This window comes from Schistocerca serialis, unplaced genomic scaffold (genome assembly GCF_023864345.2).
Source record: "Schistocerca serialis cubense isolate TAMUIC-IGC-003099 unplaced genomic scaffold, iqSchSeri2.2 HiC_scaffold_843, whole genome shotgun sequence".
NCBI lineage: Eukaryota > Metazoa > Arthropoda > Insecta > Orthoptera > Acrididae > Schistocerca > Schistocerca serialis.
In genome coordinates this window covers 2,265,826-2,290,871 of record NW_026048456.1, presented here as the reverse complement: position 1 = coordinate 2,290,871, position 25,046 = coordinate 2,265,826, and the positions used below count along the sequence as shown (strand labels likewise).

The 25,046-nt window shown below is 44.6% G+C and overlaps 1 protein-coding gene across 1 annotated transcript in view; it reads right to left on the bottom strand.

Moving 5' to 3' along the window:
• Positions 1 to 2,357: 2,357 nt before the first annotated feature.
• The window catches only part of LOC126452262 (uncharacterized), a 136,998-nt gene continuing 114,309 nt past the window's right edge, over positions 2,358 to 25,046 (bottom strand). The window contains exon 6 of the mRNA XM_050091053.1: positions 2,358 to 5,426. Coding sequence (XP_049947010.1) covers positions 5,015 to 5,426 — 412 coding nt within the window. The 3' untranslated portion in view covers positions 2,358 to 5,014. The remainder of the gene's footprint in view (positions 5,427 to 25,046) is intronic.

Genomic DNA, 25,046 nt, shown 5'->3' with positions numbered 1-25,046 from the left:
CGTTCAACATCCTCTGTTAGTCCTATTTCGTAAGGGTCCCATACACTTGAGCAAACTTCTAGGATGGCTCGCACGAGTGATTTGTAAGCAATCTCCTTCGTAGACTCGTTGCACTTCCCCAGTATTCTACCAATAACCTGAAGTCTGCCAGCTGCTTTAACCACGAGTGAACCCATGTGATCGTTCCATTTCATATCCCAAAAAAGTTTTACACCCAGGTATATGTATGAGTAGGCCGATTCCAACAGTGAGTCTTTGATATTATAGTCATACTACGTTCATTCATTTCGTGAAGTGCAAAATTTTACTTTTCTGAACATTTAGAGCAAGTTGCCAATCTCTGCACCACGTTGAAATCTTATCAAGATCTGGCTGAATATATTTGCAACTTCTTTCGGATAGTACTTCATTATAGATAACTGAACGATCTACAAAAGCTCTGAGTTTACTATTAATATTGTCTGCAGGGTCATTAATGTACAACGTGAACAACAAGGGACCCAACACACGCACCTGGGGCACATCCAAAGTTACTTATACATCCAACGATGAGTGTCTTTCCAGGATAACATGCTGTGTCCTCCCTACTACAAAGTCCTAAATCCAGCCACAAATTTCACTCGATACTCCATATAATCGTGCTTTTGACAACAAGCGTAGATGTGGTACTGAGTCAAATGCTTTTCCGAAATCAGGAAACACTGCATCTACATGGTTGCCTTGATCCAAATCTTTCAGTATATCACGTGAGAAAAGTTCGAGTTGGGTTTCAGATGTTGGATGTTTTCGAAATCCGTACTGATTGACATTGAGAAGGTCATACTGGTCAAGATACCTCCAAAGACGTTGGCACGGTTTCTCGTTCGAGGGATCTACTATAGATTATAGTTAGAAGAGGGGCTAACTCAGTCGAGAAGTCAGTATAGAATCTGACAAGTATTCCAGCGGGGCCTGGAGCTTTGATCAGTTGTAACGATTTCAGCTGTTTCTCAACACCATTGACACTAATACTCATTTCATTCATCTTTTCTGTGGTACGAAGATCAAATTGGAGCAATTATCGTGGGTTTTCTTTGTAAAGGAACATTTGAAAACGGAGTAAAGCATTTCATGTTTTGCTTTGCTACTCTCAGTTTCAGTTCCTGTCTCATTCGCTAGGGACTGGACACTAACTTTAGGGCCACTAACAGCCTTTACACACGACCAGAATTGCTCTGGGTTCTGTGAAAGATCACTTGACAATATTCTGCTACGACAGTCATTGAAAGTTTCACACATTGCTCTCTTGACAGCAAATCACAACGAAGCATATTAGAGGGCGGAAGAATAAACAATGAAGCGTATCCGTGGGTGTACAGTAAACAGCGATGCATATCACAGGGTGTACAGTAAACAGTAAAACATCACAAGACACACAGAAAAAGACAAATGTATCAGAGGGTGCATAGTAAGCAAAGGGAAGCATGTCACAAATTGCACACTAAATAGTGGAGCATATGAGTGTGTAGACAGTAAACAGTAAGGTATATCACAGGGTTCATAGTAAATAGCTAAGTATATCGCGCAGTAATCAGTGCAGAATACTGTAACACGCTTCATAACTATTCAAAGCCTCAAAAAAAGTTCGAAAACCTTTGTCTTGTAAATACTTGCGTCTATTCCAGCATAACAATGAAAATCCACACACAGCCAAGTAAAACATTCAAAAAATAAAATATAATTTTTACTGTCGATCACGCCTTGCACATTTGGTTGAGCTAGCACCTAGTTATTACCATATGCTTTGACCCCTCAAAGATCATTAAGTGATAATATAATTTTATAGTTTATATTAAGTGAACAACAGTGCGTGGCGCTGTGTGTCTAAAAATTATTTTTTTGACCTAATGACTCTAAAGTTAGCAGTATCTGATGCTGTAATAACATTTAATGGTGGGAACTATAAAAGACTGAAGCTTCAGGAGAAGTTAGGGGAGAGACTAGGGCAGAACACAGCTAGGGGACTCTGGGAAATGGATGTTGGCATCGTGTACGACAAGCAGAGTTTGCTGCTTAGCAAATGACCAAGAAAGCAAGAAAGTAAAGAAGGCAAGCGTTGGGTGATTGTGGTACTGAAGAGAACACAAAATATGGGACAGGAAAATTCTAGAGCATGAAAAAGTCAGTTCTACAATTATGTATAAAAGTCTGTAACTAAAAAAATTTTGAACCTCCAGTCTCATTCCTACATTCTTGCCACAAATGACTCGTCATCTCAAAAAGTACTGGAAAGGGAAATATGAAAATTTCACTGTATGCCAAGAATAAGATTCAACACATGTGGAGCTAGAATAATAAAAACATCCTACGTTGTTTAGTTTTTTATGTTCATTTAGTTACAAAATTAAGTGTTTAAGAAAAGTATCATAACATGACTGATAACACAATTGTCACAATAGTTTTAGTTCAGTACATCTAAAAAAGTACATCTATTAATTATGGAAAATTGGAAGTTCGTGTCTTAAAAACCTTCCAACATAATGGCACAAAGTTAGATAATTTTACAATGGGAACATAGGACAGACAATCTCGTATTTCACAGTGAAACTACTTTTAAAAGGCACATAAATCCATCCCATAAAGATAAATACAAAAATGACATCGCAAAACCACAGAAATCATGTAGTTCAATACAAGAGACAAAGCATACTGTTGGATAATACACATGAGCATATCCTCTCATGAAGTAAGATTTAACTTAGATTGTCCTCTAATTTGCAGAAATTAAATTTGTCCTTCATCTGCTCTCACTTTATTTTAATTTCATAATACTGCTTATGTTTCGAATAATAATTTTTCTGACAAAAGTCAACAAATAACTGGAGCTTTATAAAACATTATCATGAAAAGAAAGATCTTTAATTGATTAGATAAAGTCCAGTGATGAGAAATAGTGGAAAAACATACATTTAAGGAAAATAATGTCGTGAAATTAATGTGAAAAGGATAAAGTACAAGGTGTTCCACAGTTTGCCCTCAAGCTTTACACATTGCAGTGTATCTGACTCACCATTCTCCATTGTTGCCACAACACATGCATTATCAGATTGTTTTGACAAATAATGGATTGTACATTTTGACACAGAGAGAATTTTGTGGTAAGATTTTCCTTGTGTGCACACTGTGCCACACTTGAGTTAAGACTCTAACTTCTGAAGGTATTAACCATGTTCTTGGTCAAGAGCTGTCCGACTGCTGTGGCTGATGTGTTGTGGTCTACCTTACTACTGGAGGAGTGACATCTCTTGGGGTGGCGACTATATTGGCTATTACAGGAAATGGGCGGTGGAGACAAATCTCATCTCCTCTACACACTGAGGTCAGAATTGTGGAACAGAAGGGGAAAAAAGTATAGCAGGTGCCTGATGAACTGTGGGATCAGATCACGGGGCACCACTAGTATTAGATACCAGTGTTGCAACAGAGAAAGGAAGGCTGATCAGATGCATGGATTGTGGCTGCATAAGTGGAGGTAACGGAATATCGGACCAGGTTTGTGATTGGATTCAGGATTTCCTAGAAGAAAGAACACAACATGTCATTCTTAACGGTTCAAAATCTGCAGATGTAGAGGTAATTTCGGAAGTACCGCAGGGAAGCGTGATAGGACCTTTATTGTTTACAATATACATAAATGACTTAGTTGACAACATCGGTAGCTCCGTGAGGCTATTTGCAGATGACACGGTTGTCTACAAGAAAGTAGCAACATCAGAAGACTCGTACGTACTCCAGGAGGACCTGCAGAGGATTAATGCATGGTGCGACAGCTGGCAGCTTTCCCTAAACGTAGATAAATGTAATATAATGCGCATACATAGGGGCAGAAATCCATTCCAGTACGATTATGCCATAGGTAGTAAATCATTGGAAGTGGAAACGACCGTAAAATACTTAGGAGTTACTATCCGGAGCGATCTGAAGTGGAATGATCACATAAAACAAATAGTGGGAAAAGCAGGCGCCAGGTTGAGATTCATAGGAAGAATTCTAAGAAAATGTGACTCATCGACGAAAGAAGTAGCTTACAAAACGCTTGTTCGTCCGATTCTTGAGTATTGCTCATCAGTATGGGACCCTTACCAGGTTGGATTAATAGAAGAGATAGACATGATCCAGCGAAAAGCAGCGCGATTCGTCATGGGGACATTTAGTCAGCGCGAGAGCGTTACGGAGATGCTGAACAAGCTCCAGTGGCGGACACTTCAAGAAAGGCGTTACGCAATACGGAGAGGTTTATTATCGAAATTACGAGAGAGCACATTCCGGGAAGAGATGGGCAACATATTACTACCGCCCACATATATCTCGCGTAATGATCACAACGAAAAGATCCGAGAAATTAGAGCAAATACGGAGACTTACAAGCAGTCGTTCTTCCCACGCACAATTCGTGAATGGAACAGGGAAGGGGGGATCAGATAGTGGTACAATAAGTACCCTCCGCCACACACCGTAAGGTGGCTCGCGGAGTATAGATGTAGATGTAGATGTAGATGTAAAGGACTTTAGTTTACTATTCATTGTGAAACCAGTGCCAGCGTGTCTTGATCCGCACTTTGGATATCTCATGTATATTAATTGAACGTGGAGCACGAGTTGCCCAGCTTATATTGGCACTAGTGGGAGAAACGAAATCTTCCCTGGTACCACTACTGGGCGTATTCCTTGCAGGAGTGGTGATAGACAACACTTTTTCATGTATTTATCACGAATGTAAGGTGGCGTCCCTGTGGAGGTGTGCCACAACGGTCACTGTGACGCAGACAGTCAGTAACTACTTGCTGTTCATTGACGAAGGGCTAGCAGACGCAGCAGCTGTCAGGATCACGGCTGTTGTTGCAGCCAGATTCCTGGTCCTCGCTTTGCGCTTGGCACCCTTTGGAATTCCAAGTATCCAGTTGACGTGATCCGAGAAGAGGGTCCTCGCAGAGTTACTGCAGCAAGCACAGGTGCACCACCACGGCCGCCACCCTCAGGCGTCCTCGTAGAAGTCGCAGCCCTCGAGCACCGACGGTATGGAGGAGTGGTGGGGTGGCTTCTCGCCGGAGCTGGTCGGCGCCCCGAGAGACCGCCGCCCGTCTGACCCCAGGATGTAGTCGTACAGTGGCGACGTGCGGCCGGTGCCTACGGCGTCGTCGTACGCGGGCGAGGTGGGCGACTCGGGTGCGTCGCGGCGGCGGGCCGACGCCTTGCGCCCGGCGCCGACGGCGTCGTCGTAGACGGTGGGCGGGTGCGGCGACCGGAAGGAGGCCACGTACCGGGGTCCGGACGGCCTGCGCCTTTCCCAGGCCAGCGGCCCGGCCCAGCCCACCTCCTTCGGGTTCGCCACGGGCGGCGGCTCGTACATTCCCCCGTCGTCCTGCCGCAAGTGGTTCTCCTCTCTCCTGCAACAGTGGTACCCAAAACGTCACGAGGGCTAACGGGGGGGCCTCAACACACTACACGACACCCCCGGGATAACAAGGCCGCCCAGCAGTGTTAGAGACGTCACACTAAGCGGCCCATAGCCGAAGCAGCAGTCCACGGACACCTCCGTACGGACGCGCCTGATGCTAACGATCTTCTGTCCGTCATACAGAAAGGAGCGAACTATAATTCGAACCAAAGACCAAATTATATATATTCTTGTAAACAGCATATAAGTTCATAACGAAATACCGATTACATATACGGGCAGGAATAAGTTTAATCGATTGAGGAACTTTGCCACTATTTTATAATTGTCAGAACACTATTTAGCTTTAAAACTCGCATACAGGTGGTGATAAATGCCAACTGACAGCAGGACTTAACATTTTCAAGCTATTACACTGAAAGTAAATTATCTTAAACACTGTCATACATAGCAAAACCCTCACAACTTTCGTTTACAATAAGGTAACAAGAACACAAGATTCTGTCTTGCACTGTGATACTAACAAGGGAACCACCCCATCGCACCCTCCTCAGATTTAGATATAAGTTGGCACACTGGATACGCCTTGAAAAACTGAACACAGATCAATCGAAAAAACAGGAAGAAGTTGTGTGGAACTATGAAAAAATAAGCAAAATATACAAACTGAGTAGTCAATGAGCAAGATAGGCAACATCAAGGTTACTAGAGCTCAGGAGCGCTGTGGTCCCGTGGTTGGCGTGAGCAGCTGCGGAGCGAGAGGTCCTCGGTTCAAGTCTTCCCTCCAGTGAAAAGTTTAATTTCTTTATTTTCGCAAAGTTATGATCTGTCCGTTCGTTCATTGACGTCTCTGTTCACTGTAATAAGTTTAGTGTCTGTGTTTTGCGACCGCACCGGTAAACCGTGTGATTAGTAGACGAAAGTACGTGCCTCTCCAATGGGAACCGAAAACACTTGATCGCAAGGTCATAGGTAAACCGATTCCTCCACAGCAAAACGCGTCTGATGTATTCTATACGACACTGGTGACGGCATGTGCGCCACACGACAGGAATATGTTACTGACCCACGTAACTTGTACACTTGGCGAATGGGTAAAAAGATTCTTCTACCTTACCCGATTTCGGTTTTCTTGTGGATGTGATAATCACTCCCAAAAAAGTGTTGAAAACATAAGAGTTTGTCACATAAACTGAAAACAAATTAAAGTTTTCACTGGTGGGGAGACTTGAACCAAGCACCTCTCGGTTCGCAGCTGCTCATGCTAACCACGAGACTACGGCGCTTCTGAGCTCAAATTAGCCTTGATATTGCCTATCTTGCACATGGACTACTCAGTTTGTATATTTTGCTTATTTTTTCGTAGTTGCACGCAACTTCTTCCTGTTTTCTCGATCAATCTGTGTTCAGTTTTTCAAGGCGTATCCAGTGTGCCAACTTATAACTAAATCTGAGGAGGGTGCGATGGGGAGGTTCCCTTGTAAGGGACTGCTCTTTCCTTTAAGAAAAGCCTGACAATTTGAAGTTCACTCTGCTATTGAAGATACACTTCTTGAAACAATATTAAAAATGTTATGAAAGGTAAGGAAATGAAAAATAACCAAGTGCATTACATGTAAGAATGTGAGAAAAAGGCTGAGGCTCTCTTTACTTACCATTTTCAATCTCTCTACAGCTTATTTCCTTTTCCACGTAGAAATCACCAACTGCAAGTCTCATTATTGCTGTCTGTTACTAACAAAGTGCTTTTCTATTTAGAAAACCTGACAATTTGATGTTCATTCTGGTACTGAAGATAAACACTTTTCAGAGGAGTTCTAGAACCTATTCCTGTCCGTATATGTAATCGGTATTTCGTCTTGAACCTTTATGCTGTTTACGAGCATATATATAATTTGGTCTTTGGTTCGAATTATAGTTCGCTCCTTTCTGTATGACGGACAGAAGATCGTTAGCACCAGGCGCGTCTGTACGGAGGTGTCCGTGGACTGCTGCTCCGGCTATGGGTCGCTTAGTGTGACGTCACTAACACTGCTGGGCGGCCTTGTTATCCCGGGGGTGTCGCTATACACGAGTGACTCCCAACCTTTCTTAGACCATTACCCCTGGCCGGCCGTGGTGGCCGAGCGATTCTAGGCGCTTCAGTCTGGAACCGCGCGACCGCTACGGTCGCAGGTTCGAATCCTGCCTCGGACATGGATGTGTGTGATGTCCTTAGGTTAGTTAGGTTTAAGTAGTTATAAGTCTAGGGGACTGACGACCTCAGGTGTTAAGTACCACAGTGCTCAGAGCCATTTGAACCTTTTTTTGAACCATTACCCTGAGTGCAGTCAGACAGTAGCTAGTACCCCCACCCTGCCCCTCCTGCCATCTGTTGCCCTCCCCCATCCTCTCCCCCTGGGCCGTGGAACACGTATTATGTTCGAGTATAATGACTTTTCTGGAGACTAGAAATCTACTCTGTAGGAATCAGCATGGGTTTCGAAAAAGACGGTCGTGTGAAACCCAGCTCGCGCTATTCGTCCACGAGACTCAGAGGGCCATAGACACGCGTTCCCAGGTAGATGCCGTGTTTCTTGACTTCCGCAAGGCGTTCGATACAGTTCCCCACAGTCGTTTGATGAACAAAGTAAGAGCATATGGACTATCAGACCAATTGTGTGATTGGATTGAAGAGTTCCTAGATAACAGAACGCAGCATGTCATTCTCAATGGAGAGAAGTCTTCCGAAGTGAGAGTGATTTCAGGTGTGCCGCAGGGGAGTGTCATAGGACCGTTGCTATTCAAAATATACATAAATGACCTGGTGGATGACATCGGAAGTTCACTGAGGCTTTTTGCAGATGATGCTGTGGTGTATCGAGAGGTTGTAACAATGGAAAATTGTACTGAAATGCAGGAGGATCTGCAGCGAACTGACGCATGGTGCAGGGAATGGCAATTCAATCTCAATGTAGAAAAGTGTAATGTGCTGCGAATACATAGAAAGATAGATCCCTTATCATTTAGCTACAAAATAGCAGGTCAGCAACTGGAAGCAGTTAATTCCATAAATTATCTGGGACTACGCATTAGGAGTGATTTAAAATGGAATGATCATACAAAGTTGATCGTCGGTAAAGCAGATGCCAGACTGACATTCATTGGAAGAATCCTAAGGAAATGCAATCCGAAAACAAAGGAATTAGGTTACAGTACGCTTGTTCGACCACTGCTTGAATACTGCTCAGCAGTGTGGGATCCGTACCAGATAGGGCTGATAGAAGAGATAGAGAGGATCCAACGGAGAGCAGCGCGCTTCGTTACAGGATCATTTAGTAATCGCGAAAGCGTTACAGAGATGATAGATAAACTCCAGTGGAAGACTCTGCAGGAGAGACGCTCAGTAGCTCAGTACGGGCTTTTGTTAAAGTTTCGAGAGCATACCTTCACCGAAGAGTCAAGCAGTATATTGCTCCCTCCTACTTATATCTCGCGAAGAGACGATGCCCGATGAGGATAAAATCAGAGAGATGAGAGCCCACACAGAGGCATACCGACAATCCTTCTTTCCACGAGCAATACGAGACTGGAATAGAAGGGAGAACCGATAGAGGTACTCAGGGTACCATCCGCCACACACCGTCAGGTGGCTTGCGGAGTATGGATACAGATGTAGATGTAGATTTATCGAACGTACCGCGTATAATATTATCGCTGTATCGCGGAGGAAAGAGAGGAGTGGCGCCCCCTAGTGGGGGAAGTGGCGAGGCACCTGTGACAGTCGAGTAGTTGGATTTTGGAGGGCAAGGAGAAACAGTGAGTAGGCAGTAGTGCGCGGAGCGTGAAGCCGTGTCTGCCGACGCCGTGTGTGGTGCCAAGAGGAAAGTTTGCTACGTTACCTGATAGTGTTTGGGCGTTTGCGGCGGACTTGGTGGGTAGAGGCGCCGATGCTGTTGGGAACATGCTACTTCCTTGTTTATGATGGATTTACCGTTTGCTTCTAATGACTACATTCTCGTCTCTTTGGCTCTGTGACTGATGTAATGCCATTGCGAGCACAGGTGGTTTGGATGTAAGCAGCATTTTGCTCTCAGTGTCCATCGTTCTGGCGATTACTGAGTGTGCTTGCCGTTGTGGTGTATTTATTGAGCAGTGTGCTTTGGACGCTTGACCTTACTATTGGGAGTCCATTGCGCAAGGCCGCGTTTATCCTGTGAGGACTTGTGTTCTGCATTTAAAAACTTAGTTGTTGTCAGTCACTGAATTGCTCAAATGCATTCATACTTCTCTGCATAAGTGTTATTGTTTTACGCCCCTCTGAATGGGAAAATGATAAAGGGCCTTACTATTACTGACCTTCTTGTGTGCCACTGACTTGGTTGTGTTTTTCAGCCACGTAATTTGTGCGTTTATTGTAACGAACCGATGTCTGTTTCTGATTAATGTTTCCCTGTGACACTGAGTGTTAATCTTGTAACGAACACTGTTTTAGATATTTTTATCAGTGTGTTGCAGGGCATATCCTATTTGTGCCTCTCAAATGGAGAGCGGAGGCGGTTTATTGGCCATGACGATGTGTTGGTAGATCCATTTCACGAGTCCAGGCCAGTAACCGGCGATTTAGAAGTTGTATGTTGTCTTAAGTTAATACTCCTTATTTTAAGCGTAGTGCGCTCATGCAGGAAGTTTATGTGGTTTTGCGCAGATTGCGCAGTATGTTTAGATGACTGAATTCAGTGTGTTAAGTTAGTACTCCTTATCTTAACCCTAGTGTGTGCTCACGCACAGGAAGTTTATGTGGTTTTGCGCAGATTGCGCGGTATGTTTAGATGACTCTGAATTCACTGTGTTAAGTGGTGTCCTCTGAGGTGCTGGAAGTAGTGGATAGACAGCTCTTTTGGACACGTTGTATATGCAAATAACTTATGTCCTTATTACGTTGGTGAGTTGCTTGCCCTTTGTGTCACAGACGGTGCTAATTTCATTAATTTCGCCACCGGTCTTCGCAGAGGCTGCGGGAGGAACCGACCCAGTGTGGCAAGCAGTTACGTAGTCGCGCCCGCCCACCGTAGCGGGCGTTGTTTACTATCCCGACGCCTTCCACTACTTGGTGGCGGGAGCGTGTTGACTGGTTTCTTACGGCTTGCAGTCTGGGAAACCGTGCCTTTGGTGTACACGTGGAAGACTTATGTTTTGCTTCCGGTACCTCGGATTGGCTCTATGTGGGTAATGAGAACGACTTATGTTGTTGGCGGCTCCGGCCGAAAATGGTTCATTTGCTAAACAGAAGGTGTATATGCATTTCTTTCCCATAATTCTGTAAACATGTTTAGATGGTTGTGTTTTTTTTTCAGTCAATTGAATTTTTGTTCTGAGGTTACTATGTATGGCCATTAACTTATGCAGACATTTAATAGCAAGGAAGTGTATTGAATTCTGGTTTTAAGTTGTGTTGATTACGTGGGGAAATTGCCTTGAACAGACATTTAATTAATTGGTAAACAACTGAATGCTGTTTGTGAGTTGAAGTTTATTGTGTTCCTAAACATATTAACGATTATTTTTAGTAGTTCACTTATGCAGTTAGGCGATTTACAAGGCCTGTTGTGTTGTTTCCTTTTAAAAGTATTATCAATGTTATTAATAAACAAGTATGTTGTAAAAAAAAAGTGAATGAAGTGCCTCAAGTCCCTTTGGTCCACACCTTCGGTCGTTCACCCTTGGGTGGTATTAACAAACCGTGAAAGCCCATTTCACCCCCCCCTCCCCCCCCCCCCCCCCCCCCACGTCCACCACATTATCATTAAGTTTAGCACCTAACTAAAATGTAGAAAGAAAGCCTTTTCTTGGAACACTTTATTTTTAAAATGATCAAGGATGAATGATATTTACACTGCACTGTCAAATAGTTTGGATAAAGCTGTCAATCATATAAGGAGTGACCATTGTATCAGGATGTTTTTATAGACCACCAGCATCCGCAACAAACGTCGCAAGACGTTTCAGGGAAAGTCTTGAGTACATAGGAAATAAATATCCAAATTATCCATTAGTTATCGATGGAGACTTTAATCTGGCATCCATTGATTGGGAAAATTACACGTTTATCACAGAGGTCAGAAGAAAGACTAGTGTGAAGTTATTCTAGAAGCGCTCTCAACATACAGCCTTGAGCAATTGGTTAGAAAACAAACTCGAAATGGGAACATAATAGATATCTTGTCTTGGCGACAAACAGATCTGATACTTTTGAGGAAGTTAATCTAGAAGAAGGGACTAGCGACCATAATGTCGTTGTGGCTTCTATGTCAGTGGAAGTTGCAAAAAAAAAAAAAAAAAGGAAACAGCGTAGACTTTTCTTGTTTGGGAAAGCAAATAAAAGTGTCATTAATGAATATCTTCATAGTCAGCTCCAAGCATTCACCGCAGGACACATATAGAGCATCTTTGGTCGGAATTTAAAGGTATTGTCGACCATGTGCAAGAGAAATATGTGCCTAGAAAAAATATAGGGGAGGGAAAGGATTCATCTTGGTTCCATAAACAAATTAGGAAGTTGCTGAGAAAGCAGAGAATATTGCACAGTCGTTTTAAACGTAGTCACTGGCCCGCTGACAAACAGAAATTATGCGAAATGAAAGCAGCTGTCAGAAGGACAATGAAAGGTTCTTTTAACAAATTTGAAAGCAATATTTTACCTGCAGATTCTAAAAATAGCCCCAAAAAATTTGGTCGTAAGTAAAATCTATGAACGCTACAAATAATTCAATATCTTCTCTTGCTGACAGTACGGGTAATATAACGAATGATGATAGACAGAAGGCCGAAATTCTGAATCTGGCTTTCAAAAACTCGTTTATGGTAGAGGACTGCAGCACCATTCCCCCTTTCAATTATCGAACAAACGCAAGGCTGGCTGACATAGTGTTTATTGTATCTGGGATTGTAAAACAGTTAAGATCCTTAGACGCCAGGAAAGCATCTGGACCAGACGGTATCCCCGTAAGATTTTATGTTGACTATGCTACAAATACAGTACCATTCTTATCCCTCATCTATCTGAGATCATTGGAACAGCGAAAACTTCAACGGGACTGGAAGAAGGCCCAGGTCATAGGAATCTATAAATAGGGTAGGAAATCGGATGCACATAAATACCGGCCAGTTTCACTGACATCGATTTGTTGTGGAATCATGGGACGTATTTTGTGTTCAGACGTAATGACTTTTCTAGACTCTGGGAATGGTTGGTTCTGAGCACTATGGGACTTAACAGCTGTGGTCATCAGTCCCCTAGAACTTAGAACTACTTAAACCTAACTAACCTAAGGACATCACACACATCCATGCCCGAGGCAGGATTCGAACCTGCGACCGTAGCAGTCGCGCGGTTCCGGACTGCGCGCCTAGAACCGCGAGACCACCGCGGCCGGCAGAGTCTGGGAAGCTCATCTGTAGAAACCAGCGCGGTTTTAGGAAGCAGCAGTCATGTGAGACACAGCTGGCCCTCTTTGTGCATGATATATAACAGGCTCTAGATACCGGCTCCCAGGTTGATTCCATAATCCTCGACTTTCGAAAGGCGTTCGACTGATTTCCGCACTGTCGCTTGCTCCAAAAAGTGTGCGCTTATGGTCTATCCGATGACATATGGCGTTAGATAGAAAGTTTTCTGACAGAGAGCAGTATGTCGTCCTGAACGGGGAGACTTCAATAGAAACAAGCGTAACACGAGGTGTACCCGGGGCAGCGTAATAGGTCCTCTGCTTTTTACGATCTACATAAACGATCTGGTTGATGGTATTGACAGTGGCATTAGACTGTTTGCTGATGATGCTCTAGTCTACGGGAAAGTAGTATCACACGAAAGCTGTGAACAAATCGGTGAGGATTTGCAGAAAATAAATGTATGGTGTAATGACTGGCAATTATCTCTCAAAATTAATAAGTGTAACCTACTGCGTATAACAAAGCGAAAATCCCCATTAATGTACAAGTGCAAATTAAATGCCCAGTCTTTGGAAGTGGTAACATCCGTCAAGTATCTGAGTGTGACTATTCGAAATGATCTCAAATGGAACGATCAGATTAGGCAAGTAGCGGGTAAGGCGAATTCTAGATTGCGGTTTATTCGTAGAATCCTGAAGCGATGCAATCCTTCAACAAAGGAAATTACTTACAATACGTTAGTTCGTCCAGTCTTAGAGTATTGTTTGTCTGTATGGGACCCTTACCAGTTGGTCTGATTCAAGAGATTGAGAAGGTCCAAAATGAGCGGCAAGATTCGTGACTGGTACATTTAGCCATCGAGAGAGCGTTACAAATCTCGTAGAAAGTTTGAAGTGGGACACACTTGCAATAGACGAAGCGCTAAGCGGAAGGGGCTGCTCACAAAATTCCAAAATCCGTTCTTCGCCGAGGATGTCGAGCATATAGTATTACCACCAACTTTCAAATCACGCCATGATCACCATTCAAAGATAAGCGAAAGTAGAGCTCGTACTGAGGTCTTCAGACAGTCGTTTTCCCTCGCGCGACCCGCGAGTGGAACACAGGGGGGCGGATATGACCTTGGCGCGAATAGTACCCTTCGAGACACACCGCTTGGTGGCTAGCGAAGTTTATATGTAGATGTAGATGAGCCAAAGAAACTGGTACACCTGCCTAATATCGACTAGCCCCTCCCCCCCCATCTCCACCCCCCCTCCCCCGCACACAGAAGTTTGGCAATACGACATGGCACGGATTAGACTAATGTCCACAAATCCGTAAGAGTACAAGGGGGCAGAGACCTCTTCTGAAAAGCTCGTTGCAAGGCATCCCAGATTCGCTCAGAATGTCATTGTTTAGGGAGTCTGGTGGCCAGCGGAAGTGTTTAAACTCAAGAGTGTTCCTGGAGCAATTCTGGATGTGTGGGGTGTCGCATTGTCCTGCTGGAATTGCCCAAGTCCATCGGAATGCACAATGGACATGAATGGATGCAGATGATCAGACAGGATGCTTACGTGCGTGTTACCTGTCAGAGTCGTACCAAGATGTATCAGGGATCTCATATCACTCCAACTGCACATTCCCCACACCATTACAGAGCCTCCACCTGCTAGAACAGTCCCCTGCTGACAGGCAGGATCCATGGATTCATGAGGTTGTCTCCATACCCGTACACGCCCATCCGCTCGATAAAATTTGAAACGAGACTCGTGCGACCAGTCATCAACAGTCCAATGTCGTGCAGTCATCACGGGTACAAGAGTGGGCCTTCGGCCCCGAAAGCCCATATCGATGATGGTTCGTACGCTGACGCTTGTTGGTAGCCCAGAATTGAAATCTACGACAATTTGCGCAAGAGTTGCACTTCTGTCGTTGAACTGTTCTCTTCCGTCGTCGTTGGTCCCGTTCTTGCAGAATCTTTTTCCGTCCGCATAGATGTCGGAAATTTGATGTGTTAACGGATTCCTGATATTCACGGTACACTCGTGAAATGATCGTACGAGAAAATCCCCACTTCATCGCTACCTCGAAGCTGCTGCGTCCTATTGCTCGGCCGGCGGCGGTGGCCAAGCGGTTCTAGGCGCTTCATTCGGGAACCGCGCGACTACTACGGTCGCAGGTTCGAATCCTGCCTCGGGCATGGATGTGTATGACGTCCTTAGGTTAGTTAGGTTTAAGTAGTTCTACGTTCTACCAATCGTAGAGGGAGACCAAGAGATGAATACACTAAGGAGATTCAGAAGGATGTAGGTTGCAGTAAGTGCTGGGAGATGAAGAAGCTTGCACATGATAGAGTAGCATGGAGAGCTACATCAAACCAGTCTCAGGACTGAAGACCACAACAACAACAACATGTTCTAGGGGACTGATGACCTCAGATGTTAAGCCCCATAGTGCTCAGAGACATTTGAACCATTTGAAACCATCGCTCGTGCGTCGGCTGTAGCACCACGTTCAGACTCACTTAAATTTAGATAACCAGCCATTGTAGCAGCAGTAACCGATCTAACTGCGCCCGACACTTGTCTTATATAGACGTCGCCGGCCGCAGCGCCGTATTGTGCCTGCTTTTATATCTCTGTGTTTGAATACGCATAGCTATACCAGTTTCTTTGGCGCTTTAGTGTATGTCTTACACCAAAGAAAGAGACAGTATTAGGGGCAACTTTCGAGTGACGAATTATATATCAATCACTGTAGTTTATCACTGAAGGAGTGATAAACAGCAAAAGAAGGAATGATACATAGCAAAAGGGCCATTGGAAGACGGAGAAACTCGTGGCTGAAAGAAATTTAAAGATGGCACAGAAGAGCCAAGTACTGAACAATTATAAACGAAGCGCGTTAAGAGTTAGGGTTCGATGTGGACGCCGTTGGGACAATGCATCAAATAACCACAGAGACTGCGAAAATTCATTGGCGGCTTGTACATCATAGGCGCTAATTGTTTCATAATACACAACGCTCGAACGCTCTTCTCAGCTACATCCTCTCAGGTTTACACACTGACGCGAACTCTCAATGGTTGCCGGTGTAGGGGGCGTCAATATAGCTAATGTGTTATTCAACCCAGAACAGGTTGTGATGATGGCGCGAGCTGGTTGGCAGGGAAAGCAGGTAATGTACGTGGAACCAGGTGGAAGTCCAGCGCAATGTCATAGCCATTAGTTCATTTATTCATAATGTTGTCACGCTGCAGCCATCTCACAGAGTCACAGGCTATCCCCAGATGGCGTAGAGGTAATTAGCTCAGCACACAACTTTGAGACGTAGCCACCACACAGCATCGCTCCAATAAGCAGACGGCAGCAGAGTGGAGTAACGTTGTCAGTGCTCTGGCGACTGGAGAGCCATGTCAAGCCCCAGGTAGGAAGCGAGTACGCGACAATGATGCCCTCACGGAAGTCGGGCCCACTGGTTCGCACAGATCCGCAGCTCAGTGCAGGTAACACCTGAGAGTAAAAGTCAACCGGGGATATCAGCACAGGACGGAGCGATAGTGGTCTGCAGTAGCAGAGTGTGCCCACACGGAGCAGGTTGTGGCCTGGGAGCTAGTCACACCTAGGTGCGAATCACGGACCCCTGGCTATGTGCCCTGCAGCTGGCAGTAGCTAGCCAGCAGGTGGCCTAGCACCTGGAAGGCACCAGTTCACCACCCAGCAGCATCCGGATTTTGTCGCAGTCCACTGTTCCACAGATAGCTGAGGCAGCATCTAGTAACAGCAGCCCAGTTGATCCACATTGGGTCGATGACTGTCGTTGATTACCTCTCTGAGTTGACTGCATCCTGTGACATACGGATGCATATGTGGTAACTACACTACTGGCCATTAAAATTGCTGCACCGCGAAGATGACATGCAACAGACGCGAAATTTAACCGATAGGAAGAAGATACTGTGATATGCAAATGATTAGCTTTTCAGAGCATTCACACAAGGTTGGCGCCGGTGGCGACACCTACAACGTGCTGACATGAGCACAGTTTCCACCCGATTTCTCATACACAAACAGCAGTTGGTTGGCGTTGCCTGGTGAAACGTTGTTGTGATGCCTCGTGTAAGGAGGAGAAATGTGTACCATCACGTTTCCGACTTTGATTAAGGTCGGATTGTAGCCCATAACGATTGCGGTTTATCGTATCGTGACATTGCTGGTCGCGTTGGTCGAGATCCAATGACTGTTAGCAGAATATGGAATCGGTGGGTTCAGGAGGGTAATACGGAACGCCTTGCTGGATTCCAATGGCCTCGTATCACTACCGGTCGAGATGACAGGCATCTTATCCGAATGGCTGTAACGGATCGTGCAGCCACGTCTCGATCCCTGAGTCAACAGATGGGGACGTTTGCAAGACAACAACCATCTGCACGAACAGTTCGACGACGTTTGAAGCAGCATGGACTCTCAGCTCGGAGACCATGGCTGCGGTTACCCTTGATGCTGCATCAAAGACAGGAGCGCCTGCGATGGTGTACTCAACGACGAATCTGGGTGCACGAATGGCAAAACGTGATTTTTTTGGATGAATCCAGGTTCTGTTTACAGTATCATGATGGTCTCATCAGTGTTTGTGTCATCGCGGTGAACGCACATTGGAAGCGTGTATTCGTCATCGCCGTACTGGCGTATCACCCGGCTTGATGGTATGGGGTGCCATTGGTTACACGTCTCGGTCACCTCTTGTTCGCTCTGACGGCACTTTGAACAGTGGACGTTACATTTCAGACGTGTTAGGACCCGTGGCTCTACCCTTCATTCGATCCCTGCGAAACCCTACATTTCAGCAGGATAATGCACGACCGCATGTTGCAGGACCTGTACGGGCCTTTCTGGATACAGAAAATGTTTGACTGCTGCCCTGGCGAGCACATTCTCCAGATCTGTCACCAATTGAAAACGTCTGGTCAATGGTGGCAGAGTAACTGGCTCGTCACAATACGCCAGTCACAACTCTTGACGAACTGTAGTATCGTGTTGAAGCTGCATGGGCAGCTGTACCTGAACACCCCATCCAAGCTCTGTTTGACTCAATGCCCAGGAGTATCAAGGCCGTTATCACGGCCAGAGGTGGTTGTTCTGGGTACTGATTTCTCAGGATCTATGCACCCAAATTGCGTGAAAACGTAATCACATGTCAGTTCTAGTATAATATATTTGTCCAACGAATACCAGTATGTGCATTTCTTCTTGGTGTAGCAATTTTAATGGCCAGTAGTGTATTCTATACATTGAAGGTGGAAGGAGGGGGAAGGAAAGGAAAGGAAAGGAAAGGCATTATTGATGTCAGCTGCATCGGGACTTCATGCGGAATCAGCGGAAATGAGTGAAAATGTGTGCTGGACTGGACTCGAACTCAGGATCTTCTGCTTACTTGCAATTGTGTTAACCACTGCGCTATCTGTGTATAACTTCAGTCACAAATGAGTGGACTGTCTGAGTACACCTCCCGGACGACCTGCAATCCCACGGAGCACCAATTTGGGTGCTCGTCCACGTCCTCCATGCTCGCTACTTTAAGGTTCCCACAGGAGGTCGGACGTAATCCGCACTGAAGGTGGTGGATTCGTGGCCCATCGAGGCAAATCAATTACATGAATGTGTGGTGTCTGTTCTTTTGGAGATGTTTTGTTCATATAGTATGTTGTAATTGTTCTAATGCCATGGCAAAGCCTGCTGTCGTCTCAGCTCGGCCTCTCTGTGGCTTCTTCAGTCAGACCATGGTTGTAGCTTTCTACTGACTCAGCTACGGGTTCCAGACGCCAATTACGTGATTCAACGCCGTTTATATTATTACAATGCCCCCCACAACAAAGCTTGACTTTTGAAATCATCTATTTTAAATTGTTCAATTCTACACCTTCGTTAAAGTGGGCAGCAGCAAAAAGAGCTAACCCTCAATTTGGTGAGGATTAGCCTGATCACGCCAACTGTGTTTATTTCGGGGACACAACGTGCTGGTACTAATGATAATGCGTGTTGCTAGGCTGGGAGCCCCACTTGCAGTGAGTCCAACCACCTGGTGCAAGTCATTTTGATAGACGTCACTTCGGCAACTTGCTTGTTGATGAGGATGAAATGATGATGAAGACAACACAACACACAATCGCTGAGTGGAGAAAATCTATGACACGGCCATGAATCGAATCCAGGCCCTCCGCATGGCATTCCACCGCACTGACCACTCAGCTATTGGGGCAGAAGTAAAATGTAAATGCCGTGTGGCTAGGGCCTCCCATCGGGTAGACCGTTCGCCTGGTGCAAGTCCTTCGAGATGACGGCACTTCGGCGACTTGCGCGTCGATGAGGATGAAATGATGATGATAAGGACAACACAACACCCAGTCCCTGAGCGAAGAAAATCTCCGACCCAGCCGGGAATCGAACCGGGGCCGTTAGGTATGTCACTCCGTCGCGCTGACCATTCAGCTACCAGGGATTGGGGCAGATACCACATGCTGATAGCAAGGTGGAGAGCGTTGCCTGCTATATACGAGGGTAAGTCAATTATTATCCGAAATTTAGTTAAATTTTTGTTTATTTTGGTAGTACTGTCGTTTTATGTTGATGACGCATCTTTTGTTTATTTGTTTTTATATCTTTGCAATTTTCAAGCTGCTAGGTTAGTTACGTTATCGGTGCCGTGCTGTTAATCATGGTTGCCCCGCTGTCTATTAGCACCAAAGAAGAGCAACGTTCAGTGATCCGTTTTTTGTGGTCGGAAGGCGTATCAGGGGCCGAAATTCATCGAAGTCTTTCGGTACTGTACGGGGGCAGTTTTTTGCCACAACGGAGTGTCTACGAATGGATTGAAAAATTCTGAAATGGTCGCACAAGTATTACTCTCGATGAAGGACCCGGACGACCGTTTAACGCCACAAATGAAGAAATCATTGAGCGTTCACGTGAAATGATTCTCTTAGACAGACGATTAACTATTGACGAAGTGGCACATCGTCTACAAATTAGCCCCGGTTCTGCCTACGAAAACATCCACAACAGACTTTGATTCCATAAAGTTTGTGCAATATGGGTCCCAAAACAACTCACACAGTCGCATAAACAAACGCGCTTGGACATTTGCGAAAAACATTTGGATCGCTGTGGTAACGAAGGGGACAACTTCTTAGACAGGATCATTACTGGTGACGAAACATGGATCCATCATTACGAGCCGGGGAGTAAACGGCAGCGTATGGAATGGAAACATCCAAATTCGCCGAGCAAGAAAAAGTTCAAGGCCCAACCGTCCGCAAGAAAACTGGTGGTTACGGTTTTTTGGGACGTACAGGGTCCAGTACTGGAACATTATGGGGAAAGGGGCACAACAATAAACAGTGTACATTACAGTGAGATGCTTACTGCCAGGCTAAAGCCTGTAATTCGAATCAAACGCCGAGGATTGCTGTCAAAAGTTGTTGTGTTGTTGCACGACAATGCCCGTCCGCATACTATTGCCCGCACTGCTGAAACGCTCCAGAAACGCAAATCTGAAGTACTGGATCATCCTCCATATAGCCTCAATCTTGCCCCTTTTGTCTATCACTTGTTTCGTCCACTCAAACAGGCATTAAGGGGCCGTCGATTCGCCTCGGACAAAGCAATGAAAGAAGCGGTGCATACTTGGCTCGCAGCTCAACCGAGAACCTTCAGGAAGCTTGTACAACGATGGACCAAGTGCGTTGAAGCGCAAGGAGACTATGTAGAAGAATGATGTTCTTGTAAGTTTCCTCTTTGACTACAATAAAATTTTATAACTACTTTGCGGATAATAATTGACTTACCAAAAGAAAATGGCTCTGAGCACTATGGGACTTAACTTCTGAGGTCATCAGTCCCCTAGAACTTAGAACTACTTAAACCTAACTAACCTAAGGACATCACACACATCCATGCCCGAGGCAGGATTCGAACCTGCGACCGTAGCGGTCGCGCGGCCCCAGACTGTAGCGCCTAGAACCGCTCGGCCACTCCGGCCGACAATTGACTTACCCTCGTATATTTGTATTATTCAATGTATGTTCAGACTAAGAACGATTCTGCCTCAGTCTGCAGTTAAATGACCTTCATTTTTACTTTAAGGCAATCAATTTCCAGGCTTCTGTCCTTCTCTTCAGATGTACCTGCGAACAAGTACGTGTCAAAATAAAACCGAAGATCATTTAATTGAAATCTGGGGCAAATTCAGTCTTAATCTCAATTTTTGATATGACAGTGTCTCCATATATACAGTAGCGATGGAGATATATTTATGTTCTTGTCTTTGAATTGAAACATACGCTAAACAAAAATATGCTCTTTTGGGTTAATACTTTCTTCCACCAACACCTTCGTATTATGGCAATGCGAGGGCCACAGTAACCTCACAAGTTGTGCCTCAGGAGAAGTTTTCCATTGCGCAGTGACAGGATCAGTCATTGCGAGCCTTCAGTGGCAAACAACTGCTTGTGTGAGAGGTCGCAAGGTCAGTCTTTAGTAAGGCTCCTTTGAAAGTGTTGTGTTAACAGTTATAACAAGAAACATATTAGCTGCTAACGAATCACCATGGGCATCAGGAGGGCGAGAGAAAATGAGTGTCCATGAGGTGCAGAGATCAAGCTTCTATGGGAAGTATATATTACGCTTCAAAAATGGATATTGTCGAGATTCAAGAAATGTTCAAAGAAACCATTAACTTGCGCCATGAATACCAAATGAGAAATGGGGGCCACAGTGATCTCAAAAGTTGGCACCATCAAGACCGAAGGTGAACTCCTTCGGAGTTACAAACCGTGCAGGTCGTTCATGGAGGTATCCACTCTTAAAGAGTGCATATAGAATCATGTTCGTGTAGCGGGCCGATGGGAACTGATGGAATGTCATGGGATCCAACCGAATGCGTAACAGTATGTCATGAGGCTTATCGTGAAAGTGGCTATCCTTTAAGGCGTAGCTGCAGATAGTGTGATAAAATGTTTTATAGCCACGGAAAAAACAAACATACAGAGGCTTAATGTGTCCAGTGGCTCCAGGTGTCATGTACTGCAATGTCACACACTTTTCATGGGGGGGGGGGGATTTGCTCACAAGGAGTATGATTGTCATACGCGGACCAGGAATCAAGCAAAAGCGAGTTATTTTGACCAGCTATTGGCCAAAAGCAGTACTTGTTCTCTTGCGCCCACTTTCCCACCCTTGCATGCTGTGACGTAAATATTCCCTGCTGCCCTTGCAAGATCACACACATGACAAATAATCGTACAAGTTAAAGCACCTCCAAGTTCTCGCAGCACAATTAATAACTGTCCAGCCAATTTAACTTCCAGATTAAGAGTCGGCATAATTGTACATGAATGCGTCGAGCCACTGATGTTAGCTGATCTTGATGCAGCTCTCTTGCTACCACTAATTTCTAGGTTTCCTATCATATGCATTTCCTCGTCAAATGCCGGTCGGTCGGAGCTGAAAACTAGTTCCTCACTGAAGGATGGAATAAGTTCGTGCAGTTTGCTGTGTCTCGTTGAGTTGACGCTTTGTTTGAGATTTCGTTATCTTACGTCTTCCAATTACGTAACACTGTTACAAGTTGTGCAACCATCAACTGCGTCCCTTGAAATTATTGTAATCTATGTCGGGCGCAATCTGACGTGCATAACAGAGTAGGTCACTATCACGCAGATCTTGTAGATCGTGTCGAGCATCCTCGAAACGCACAAACACCGATTTTTCTAACGAGCCCTCCACTCAGTATCCGTCGTTTGTCTTATGCACTACTCGGTCATATTACTGCGGACTTATTCGAAATCTGTTCATAATTGCTTTTTTTACTATGTTGTGGATGATATTCCAAGTACGTAATTGTGTTTAGTACCAGGTCCTTGGGCAACGACTATCCTTTACTACGTTTCACTGGAGACGGGATTTGTGGTTTCCTGTCCAACAATGATGGTGAGTTACATGGCGCGGACCTTTGAAACTTTTGGTCACTGAAAACGAGGGGACTGGTTTCGGTTTTACCCGATGAAGTGATCTTGTTCTAGAATCTCGTAGAACTGTGTTGGGAAGCTTATCTTCTAAGAGAAGGAGAAATATGAACAGTGCCAGTAACGCATATGTTGATTCGGTTTGGTGGAAATAGGGCACGAACTGTAACCTGCTGTACTTGTCAAGAGGGATCTGATGCTCTGGTAGTCAGGCTTGAGAAGTGTGGTACGAATAGTAAAAAGGCACGACCGTGTCAAGGGGTGAGTAGATGTTAAGTAATTTTAAGTAAGGTTAGTCTGAACATGGTACTTTGATACAAGGTTGTCCATTTTGTTATTGTAACATTTCATTGTGTACGGTTGTATTTGTTGTTGTGGTCTTCAGTGCTGAGACTGGTTTGATGCAGCCCTCCATGCTACTCTATCCTGTGCAAGCTTCTTCATCTCCCAGTACCTACTGCAGCCTACATCCTTTTGAATCTGTTTAGTATATTCATCTCTTGGTCTCCCTCTACGATTTTTACCCTCCACGCTGCCCTCCAATTGGTGATCCCTTGATGCCTCAGAACATGTCCTACCAACCGATCTCTTCTTCTAGTCAAGTTGTGCCACAAACTTCTCTTCTCCCCAATCCTATTCAGTACCTCCTCATTAGTTATACGATCCACCCATCTAAACTTCAGCATTCTTCTGTAACACCACATTTCGAAAGCTTCTATTCTCTTCTTGTCCAAACTAGTCATCGTCCATGTTTCAGTTCCATACATGTCTACACTCCATACAAATGCTTTCAGAAACGACTTCCTGACACATAAATCTATACTCGATGTTAACAAACTTCTCTTCTTCAGAAACGTTTTCCTTGCCATTGCCAGTCTACATTTTATATCCTCTCTACTTCGACCACCATCAGTTATTTTGCTTCCCAAATAGCAAAACTCCTTTACTACTTTAAGTGTCTCATTTCCTAATCTAATTCCCTCAACATCACCCGACTTAAATCGACTACATTCCATTATCCTCGTTTTGCTTTTGGTGATGTTCATCTTATACCCTCCTTTCATGACACTGTCCATTCCGTTCAACTGCTCTTCCAAGTCCTTTGCTGTCTGACAGAATTACAATGTCATCGGCGAACCTCAAAGTTTTTATTTCTTCTCCATGGATTTTAATACCTACTCCGAAATTTTCTTTTGTTTCCCTCATTACTTACTCAATATACAGATTGAATAACATCGGGGAGAGGCTACAACCCCGTCTCACCCCTTCCCAGTCACTGCTTCCCTTTCATGCCCCTCGACTCTTATAACTGCCATCTGGTTTCTGTACAAATTGTAAGTAGCGTTTCGCTCCCAGTATTTTACCCCTGCCACCTTCAGAATTTGAAAGAGAGTATTCCAGTCAACATTGTCATAAGCTTTCTCTAAATCTACAAATGCTAGAAACGTACGTTTGCCTTTCCTTAATCTAGCTTCTAAGATAAGTCGTAGGGTCAGTATTGCCTCACGTGTTCCAACATTTCTATGGAATCCAAACTGATCTTCCCCGAGGTCGGCTTCTACCAGTTTTTCCATTCGTCTGTACAGAATTCGCGTTAGTATTATGCAGCCGTGACTTATTAAACTGACAGTTCGGTAATTTTCACATCTGTCAACACCTGCTTTCTTTGGGATTGGAATTATTATATTCTTCTTGAAGTCTGAGGGTATTTCGCCTGTTTCATACATCTTGCTCACCAGATGGTAGAGTTTTGTCAGGACTGGCTCTCCCACGGCCGTCAGTAGTTCCAATGGAATATTGTCTACTCCGGGGGCCTTGTTTCGACTCAGGTCTTTCAGTGCTCTGTCAAACTCTTCATGCAGTATCATATCTCCCATTTCATCTTCATCTACATCCTCTTCAATTTCCATAATATTGTCCTCAAGTACATCGCCCTTGTATAGACCCTCTATATACTCCTTCCACCTTTCTGCTTTCCCTTCTTTGCTTAGAACTGGGTTTCCATCTGAGCTCTTGATATTCATACAAGTCGTTCTCTTATCTCCAAAGGTCTCTTTAATTTTCCTGTAGGCAGTATCTATCTTACTCCTAGTGAGGTAAGCCTCTACATCCTTATATTTGCCCTCTAACCATGCCTGCTTAGCCATTTTGCACTTCCTGTCGATCTCATTTTTG